Genomic DNA, 9,371 nt, shown 5'->3' with positions numbered 1-9,371 from the left:
TTTGTGGCCCACGATAAGTTTTTAACGATCAATTAACACTATTTCCTAGTTCACCTTAGATTTGGTTCTGCTCCATTTTTGGAATCTTGCACTAAAATTAATTTTCATAACGGATGGACGGCTAAGGCACATACATCACGGTGGGCCCTACGGTCAGGGATCCCACCCATCTCGCTCGGCACCCTTCAAATCTGGAAGAGCTGTATCACCTAACATGCAGCAGTTTATATAAATTCAACGGCCCAGATGAACGAATCATTGTACTCACTTGTAAAGACGGGTTGGATTGGAACCTACAAATTGAAAAAGGCCAGCGAAAGTATCCACCATAAAAAGCAGCAACGACCCAACAGCTGCAAACGAACAAGAAAGAGCACCCTCCATCCTTACCTGCTCAATCAATCTCTTCCGTCGCTTTTCCCTTCCATTGCTCAAGTGGGACCCACTTCCCATTGCCCACCCTTAAAATCATCGATTACTCTGCAGCTACCAAACCCTTCAGAAGTTGCACAGAGAGCGAGAGAGAGAGAGAGAGAGAGAGAGAGAGAGATGATTCAGCTGCTTTTCTCGCTCCTATTTGTGGAAGTGGCTTTGGTTCTGCTACTCTTAGTAAAAACGCCTCTGCGTAAGCTGGTGATGATGGGCCTCGATCGGGCCAAGAGAGGCAGAGGCCCACTCATCTTGAAGACTCTGGGAGGGACCATCTTCGTCGTCTTGGTTTCCACTGTTTACAGCATGGTGGAGATCCAACAGCGGTCCACCGAATTCGGTGCCGTCAGCCCCACCGATCAGCTTCTCATGGCCCGCCATCTTCTAGAAGCATCTCTCATGGGTACTTGCTCCTCTCTTCTTCTTTATTTCTTTCCCATTCTCTTGTTTCTTTGAATTGAATTGAGCAGAATTTGGACGGTGTCGGGTAATCTTTTTTTTGGTCTGTATCTGTCTGCTACAACAATTTTGATATTTGATCTTACACAGACTCAATTTGGGAAATTCTGATATTATTAATTTCAGCGCAATAATTTCAGCATTGCGCTCACCATCCATCAATTGGGCCTCCCACCCAATGCCCCAACTGGTCCTAAGATGTCTCAATCAAGTCAATTGATTGGAGTTGCTTTTGGATATTTTGCGGCGGGTCAGGTTGTCAGGGTCGTCGGGTTCGGTTCCGGCGGGTCTGGTCCTCAGGGTCCTTGGGTTGGGTTGGATTGGGAAGAATCACCTGTATTTTGAGCAGTACTGCTTTCTGGTGAACCAAAAGGTCACGTCTCTGTTGTTGGGCTTGTCTAATCGCTCATATATTCAATGAAAATTTCGACTTAATTCGGGTTCCATTTCCACAAAAATCTTGTATTAGGCTAATGTTGTATGGAGGGAATTGGCTTAATAACAAGGGTTTGATGATTGTGTTTCTACATATTCGTTCTAATTAATGAGTATATTTCTGTAGGATCTTCTATAAGCTTAATGAGAGAGTCTTCTATGTGCTTGTTCTATCCATATAGGGCCTTACAGTTTGATTGATGAGGATTCCATTTTAACGGTATCTAGGCGGTCGGTGGCGTAGCCAAAGCTTTCGGAGATTCTTTGGGCATTATTGGAAGTTATGTTGTTGGTAAACATTTGCAGTGAAGCCAATTTGATGGCTTTACAATGTTTGAGAAAAGAGTTCTGAGACTCTTGATGTCCATGAAATGGTCAATGGTTTGAAAGAAATGGCTAGCTCCTTTCTTTGGAGCAACCAAAATCCATGTTGTCTTCTTAAAATCGCGCAGACCCTCTCCCACTTCGAAGACGTTGGATGGTTAGTCAGCCTCTAAAACTTAGAGATACTCAATTCGACAAAAAAAATATAAAGATTAAAAAGAAAAAGATGATTTGATGACAATGATGATGATGATGATGATGATGATAAGGTAATTGAGATTTTTGTTCCCGCCCTGTTTGACAAAAACACCATTTTTTAGAGTGGCTGCTAATGATAACAGAAATAAATGAAAAAAGATTGGACATACACCTATCTTCTACTGTCTATGATAATAGATTTGTACTGACTTGTCATATACATGAGGCAAAGATGGACCCATAGTTAAGAAGATTCAGGGTGTGACAATAAGGGCATGTTTGGATCTTAAGTTGCTTAAGATAAGTTACTTACGACACATGTAACTTATCTTAGTTACTACTTATTAAGAAGATAAGTATGTTTGGTAAACAACCTACTTATCAGCTTCTCTTCTCTTTGGTCTCTTGTATGCCTTTCTTCAGCAACTTATGAAAAGTAGAAAAGCTAAAAAAACTGAAGTGATTAAGTACTTTTAAGTAAAAAAGTTACTTATGACTAATCATAAACCAAACTTATCTGAAATGAGTTACTTATCTACTGCTGAAAGTAGAAAAAATAACTTATTTGGTGGCATCCAAATGGACCCTACGTGTTAGTTGAATGTAAGATACACACTAGCCATTCATCTCCTCTTAATCCTACACATGGGAGGGTCACTGAAGTCAGAATAAAAAGCTATTTAGTTGCAGCCCATATGAATCTGAATACAAATTTGGTGAACTTCCTGCAGGTTACTCCCTATTTCTTGGACTAATAAGCGACCGGTTACACCATTATATCAGGGAACTGCGAGCGATGCGAAAGAGCATGGAGGCTATGAAGAAGCAGAACAGAGGGTTTGAAGATCGAAAGAGTGGGAGTTCGGAGGAGTCAAAAGCACTGGAGGAAGAAATTCAAACTCTGAGGATGAAAGTAAAGCAACTCCAATCAGAAGCCGTGTTGAAGGAGAGAGATGTCTAGGCCACCGAATCTGTTGCGGTGGCTTTACCACTTGCTGGAGGACAACAAAAAACACTCCGGGACTTCCGCATTCCAGTATCAAGAAGGAAATGTAAGACCGCTTCAATCCATGTTCTTTTTTGTCAGTTTTGTGGACAGACATTTCTGTTTAATAGCCAACGAATTTTATTTGGAGGCAACCTTGTGATACAGGCTGGATTGCTTCAATCCTTCGATGCCCATTTAACTATGTTGTAGGTTTGAGGAGGTGAAAACCTAGTATTGTGTAATGCACTGTGCTGTGGTGTCTGAACCAATGCAGAATGGAATTTCTGGTTCTATTGGTTGATTCCCATGTTGAATATACAGATAACCTAACTCTTAACAACCACTAGCTCACCATCTTTGGGTGAACCAAACTGTTTTGTTGGGCCTCATATAGGGACACAAAAATCTCTATCATTCGGCAATCCTAACCATTTGAATAGTTGATGTAGAGCAGGTCACAGACACTTTCATGGCAAAGATGGACCGGAGAAGGCCTGATCGGAGGCGGAAATGATCCGGACCGTCAAAACTCTAAATCAGTCGTATCTCACAAACCGGGATGAGTTTTTCGACATATTATGTATGATTTTAGGTAGGAGAACCTACTTAAGCCAACCAACCCCGCTACACCGGATTTACGAGATTCCATCAGATCGATGGTCAAAAGTCCCGTTTAGTTTCGTTTTTACTATAAATAACAAGTTTTAATTTGAGTAAAACTTTTCATCTTTGAGTTGTAGAAGTCGTGCCCGACATGAAAATAGCTTAAAAAATTAGGAGAATAACATGGTTAGGCCAATTCAAAGAGCTCCGTGGATTCAGAGTAGTTATTCCCTGAGGAAGACATTGATTGACCTCATTACATTCCTCCCTGTGCCAATAGTGATATGCAAATGGACAGATAAAATGGTTACATAGAGAAGTTCTCCAATATACTGATTAGAATCATCTAAGCAATGGAGTTTCTAGATCATGGAGCAACCATGATGGGGGCTCCCGAGATGGGAAGTTAGGATCAATATTAGAGGAAATTAGGTGGGTTTTTTTTCATGTGTTAAGGTGTCACAGAATGCAAATTCTGTATTGGGTGTGGTGGTCCTCTCTGATCAAAACTGTCCCCAAATTGCTATTGAGATTGTGTCCAGAGAAAGGCAATTTGGGTGGATGGGCATTCTCTATAATGGGATGTATGAGATGCCATGTCGCTAATGTATAGGTTGCTTCTAAGCTGCGATTTTAGCCCGTGGATACCCGTTGTACCTGACCATGCTTGACTTAATTTCTGCTCTTGGTGGAATACTGGCGGGGCTCTGATAACCGATCCTCCGTCCTCTAACAAAAACTGGAGGGATCGATGGTTCTGAGCCTTCGGTCGTTGGGAAACGGCTGAGCCAGGGCCCTTTAGTCCCTTTGTTCCCCGGGCCTTCTCCAAGGCAGGTAATACGAAAAAACATTGTGCTTGTCGCTTTAGTCGGTTAAGTCCTCCTTTCGGCATCTTTTAACCACTCATGCTTTACTTTTTAGTCGTCCCCAAGCGAACGCCGAAGCTTGGCTCTGGTTCTTTAGCTCGGATCCGGGACCTACGAGCTTTAAGCCCGTAGAGGAGATCTTGTAGAAGGCTTCTCCAACCAGAGTTTTTTCTCACGCGGGCCTGGATATAGCTTTGACAGGTAGCCGATGATCCAGACTTGAGAACATATATATATATATATATATATATATATTCTGTTGCTGATATTGTTGTATCTCTTGATGCAGAAGTGTCTGAGACTCGACTTGCCCTTCGTCCTCCTTCCAAAGTCAGAGCCCCCCCTCGGGGTGATCATCGGGCTTCGAAGAAGCAGAAAACGTCCTCTAAGGACAAGGGCAAGGCTGCCCCTTTTCGCCCGACCGTGATCGAGGTCGTGAACAAAGGCACGGAGGTGGCAGAGGTGGTTCCTCCTGAGCCCTGAGAGGTTCCCAAGCTAAGACCTGTTGCAAAGCAGGTCCCCCCGAGGAGGGAGGAAGAGGGGCCTCCAAGAGAGGAGGCAGCTGAGGAAGAGAGGGGGATCTTCCGTCAGAATATAGAAGGGATTCTCCCCTGGGTGAGTCGTCAGGGGTCGAGGAAGAATTAGTCGACCTCTTCGAATCCCCCATGGAGCAGGCGCTCGCCAGAATGACAACGACACTCCTTGAGGTAAAAACTCTATTGTCACTGTTTCTTGTTCCACTTCTTTGTTCGATACTGAACTCCCTTCTTTTTTTTTTTTACAGTTTGCGCCGTGCGTGCTGAGGGCCTGCGCTGAGCTATCCAGGGCCAATAGGCGGGTGGAGGAGGCCGAGGCTCGACTAACGTCGACTGAGGCTCGGGTCGGCTCTGCAGAGGCCAAGCTAGAGGCGATGAGGGTCACCCTTGAGGAGTCTGCAGCGGAGAGAGATCGCCTGGCCTCGTGATTGGAAGAGGCCAGAAGGGCATACGATAAATCCCGCAGGGAGTGTGCTGAGGCCTACAGTGCAGCCAATCAGATTAGAGCAAAGACCAAGGCCGCTATCGTTATCGCTTGGAGAGAAGCCGTGGAAGAATATATGTCGTCCCAGGCCTTCGAGGATGAGAGAGATTCTCTCTATCGTCATTCCGACCGTGTGAAGGCGATGAAGGAGAGCTTTCCCGAGCTCGACCTCTCTGGCTTTGACAAGAGTGAGTCAGGGTTTGATGGTCCGGGTGAGGGAGTCGCAGTTGATCCCGAGGCATACACTGAGGCGGCTCCCAACACTGCTCCTGAGGCAGGTCCTTCAGTGGCTACTGAGTCAGCTCCTGATGAGGCGGCTGAGCCTTGAAGTTAGCTTCGCCGAGCAAAATTCTCTTCTTCTCCCCACATCTGCTTCAGGCACTTCAAGCACACCGAGCGCCAAGCTCGAGAGCATCTACAGAAGTGAGCGTCGTCCACCCTCGACATTATGTACTTTTTTTTTGCCAATGTAATACTGATGTAAATGCTGAAGCAATATCAATGGAACATTTCTTATTTGATCAATGAATACACCTTTTCTTGTAATCCATTATTTGATTTACATTATTTATCAGGGAACCTGGTATGTTTATCGAGTAAGAATTGTTTGTGAGCCGACTTAGCGATAGTAGATCTTGAGATGTTCGGCGTTCTAAGGATGAGACAATAGTTGGCCGGTTAGATCTTCTAACTGATATGTGCTGGGTCGGATGGTGCTTGCTATCACGTAGGGTCCTTCCTAGTTAGGCCCTAACGTCCCTGCGCCGACCTCCTTGGTATTTTGGAATGTCTTCCGGAGGACCAAGTCCCCAACTCGGAATCTTCTGACTTTAACTCGGGTGTTGTAGAATCGAGATACTTGCTGCTAACGGACAATCGTCTGAAGCCGAGCTTGTTCTCTTCATTTTTCTAAGAGGTCGAGGTCGAGTGCCAGTAGTTCCTCGTTGTCGTGTTCATTGAACGTGCCAACTTGGGCGGTGGGCAATCCAATCTCCATAGGGGTGACCGCTTCCGACCCATAGGCAAGGGAAAAGGGGATTTCTCCTGTTGCGGTTCGAGCTGTAGTTCGGTAAGCCCACAAAACCTTAGGGAGTTCCTCGGCCCAAGCCCCCTTAGCCCTGCCGAGTTTGGTTTGAAGGTGTTACTTGATGATCTTATTGATTGCCTCGACTTGTCCATTGGCCTGGGGATATTGTGGAGATGAGTATATGCATCTGATCCCGAGATTCTTGCACATATCTTGGTACTGCTTGTTGTCGAACTGTTTCCCGTTATCGGAGATGATAGTCCGGGGTATTCCGAATCCGCAGACAATAATTTTTCAAACAAAATCCATGATTTTTTGCTTGGTTACCTTGGCCAACGACTCAACCTCGGCCCATTTGGTGAAGTAGTCGATGGCGGCGACAGCGAACTTGATCTGTCCCTTCCCTGTAGGGAAAGGTCCGATGATGTCGATCCCCCATTGGGTGAAGGGCCATGGGCCGACCATGGGAGTGAGCTCCTCTGGCGACTGTCGAGGAATGGTCGCAAACCTTTGACATTTATCACAACTTTGGACAAGCTTCCGTGCATCATGATGGATAGTCGGCCAGTAATAAGCTTACTGTATAACCTTATGGGCTAAGGATTGCCATCCCGAGTGATTTCCATAGATGCTTTCATGAATCTCTTTCAGGACATACTCAACTTCGTCGGGTCGCAAACATCTCAGGAGGGGTGCAAAGAATCCTTTCTTGTATAATATTCCATTAAGCATAGTGTATCGAGTGGATCAGATTTTCAGTCGCCAGGCTTTAGTTCGATCTTTAGGCAGTTCGCCAATCTCGAGATAACGAATGACATGATCAAGCCAAGTTGGTCCTAAGTCAATAAGGACCACGACCGTGAAGTTGGTCTCATCAATGCTCGGCCTAACAACATACTCGATCAGGATGGACCTGGGGATCTCATCTTTATCGGCCGAGGCGAGTCTTGCTAGAAGGTTAGCTTTGGCATTTTCAACCCATAGGATTCAGATGATGGTATAGTGTTGAAAATCGCCGATCAACTCTTTAGCTTTTTTCAGTCGCTCTTTTCTGGCCTGGCAGACATCGGCTATTTAATTGACGACCAGCTGTGAATCACTGTATACATCGAGGTGGGTGACTCCCAAACTGGTTGCCAAGCGAAGTCTGAGGAGCAATGCTTCGTATTCCGCCGTGTTATTGGAGGCTTGAAATCTAAGTCTCAAGGCATACTGCATGTAGGTATGATCAGGTGTTTCTAAGACAACCCTTGCCCCTCTTGCATTAGAGTTGGATGAGCCATCGACGCACAGTCGCCACCTGGGTAGGGCGGGAAGTGATGCGGGCTTGGAATTCTCTTGATTTTGCAAACGATGAGTTGACTGCGATTGACTCGGATTGCCGTGTAACTTCAACAATGAAATCGGCTACGGCTTGGCCTTTGATCGCCACTCGGGGTTTGTACTGGATGTCAAACTAGCTCAGTTCAATCGCTCATTTAGTAAGGCATCCTAAGGCCTCCAGTTTTTGTAGTATTTATTGCAGCGGTTGGTCGGTCACGACGACGATCGAATGAGCCTGAAAATATGGCCGTAGGCATCGGGATGAGGTAACCAACGCCAGGGCCACTTTTTCCAAGGTCGGATACCTCTTTTCTACTAGGACAAGGGCTTTGCTGACGTAATAAACTGGAAATTGTTGTCCTTCATGTTCGTGAATTAAAGCCAAGCTTACTGCTGTGTCAGATACTGCTAAGTAGATCAGCAGTGTCTCTCCAGACTCAGGCTTGGAGAGCAAAGGCGGTAATCCTAAGTATTTCTTCAGCTGCTGGAAGGCTTCTTCACACTCTTCTGTCTAGTTCACCATCTGCCGATCCTTCAGTTGCTTGAAGAAGGGGAGACATTTGTCTGTAGTTCGGAACACAAAGCGATTGAGTGCAACAATTCTTCTAGTCGGCCTCTAAATGTCTTTGATCGTCTTCGGCGAGTCCATGTCGAGTAAGGCCTGAATCTTCTCGGGATTTTCCTCGATCCCTTGCAGGCTGACTAGAAAACTGAGAAACTTACCCAAGCTTACGCCGAATGCACACTTACTTGGGTTCAGCCTCATATGGTACTTCCGAAGGACAAGAAACATTTCCTTAAGATCGGTTATATGATCTATCGCTTTAATGCTTTTGACAAGCATGTCATTTATGTATACTTCCATTGTTCGCCTGATCTAGCAAGCGAACATCTTGTTGACCAACCTTTTGTAGGTCGCCCCTGCATTCTTTAACCCAAATGGCATCACTCGGTAACAATAAAAACCTTTGTCGGTGACAAAGGTGGTTTTTGATTTATTAGATGGGTGCATTACAATTTGGTTATAACCTGAACAAGCGTACATAAAACTAACTTGTTCCCCGCAGTATTGTCGCTAACTGGTCGATCCTAGGAAGAGGGAAACTGTCCTTTGGGCAGGCTTTATTTAGGTCGGTATGGTCTATGCAAACCTGCCACTTCCCATTGGCCTTTTTGACTAGCACGACATTAGCTACCCAGTCGGGATAGTACACTTCCTCGACAAACTTGGTCTTGAGGAGCTTGTTGACCTCCTCTTCGATCACTGCATATCTCTCGGGACCGAGGGGGCGTCGCTTCTATCAAACCGGCTTATAGGTCGGATCGATGTTGAGGCGATGAGTGATGACTGAAGGGTTGATCCCTGACATATCTTCTTGAGACCATGCAAAAATGTCGACATATCGTTGCAACAGAGAGATCAGCTTATCCTTCAATAGTGGTGTCAAGGACGAGCCAACTCGGACGGTTTTGGAAATGTCGGACTCGTCCAGTGGTATCTGGACGAGGTCTTCTACAGGCTGGCCTTGTTCAAGTGACTCATCACGAGGATCCAGGGACTCGATCATCGCTACCTCAAATGGGGCTTTTAGAGCTATAGCGTAGCATCATCCAGCATCATGCTGATCCCCTTTGACGATTCCAACTCCCGACTCGGTCGGAATTTTTATGGAGAGATGGTACATTGAAACAATGGCTT

General features: G+C 45.5%; 1 protein-coding gene across 1 annotated transcript; it reads left to right on the top strand.

Annotated features, from left to right (window-relative positions):
• The first annotated feature begins 469 nt into the window (after positions 1 to 469).
• Positions 470 to 2,828, top strand: LOC131245669 (uncharacterized). The gene is made up of 2 exons (XM_058245271.1): positions 470 to 832; positions 2,577 to 2,828. The coding sequence occupies exons 1-2, from the start codon at positions 550 to 552 to the stop codon at positions 2,804 to 2,806; spliced, it is 513 nt and encodes a 170-aa protein (XP_058101254.1). The 5' UTR covers positions 470 to 549; the 3' UTR covers positions 2,807 to 2,828.
• Positions 2,829 to 9,371: the final 6,543 nt, after the last annotated feature.

The sequence above is a fragment of the Magnolia sinica genome, chromosome 5, assembly GCF_029962835.1.
Source record: "Magnolia sinica isolate HGM2019 chromosome 5, MsV1, whole genome shotgun sequence".
Lineage (NCBI taxonomy): Eukaryota > Viridiplantae > Streptophyta > Magnoliopsida > Magnoliales > Magnoliaceae > Magnolia > Magnolia sinica.
Note: the sequence above shows the minus strand (reverse complement) of the source record. Positions and strands in the feature narration are given on the sequence as shown.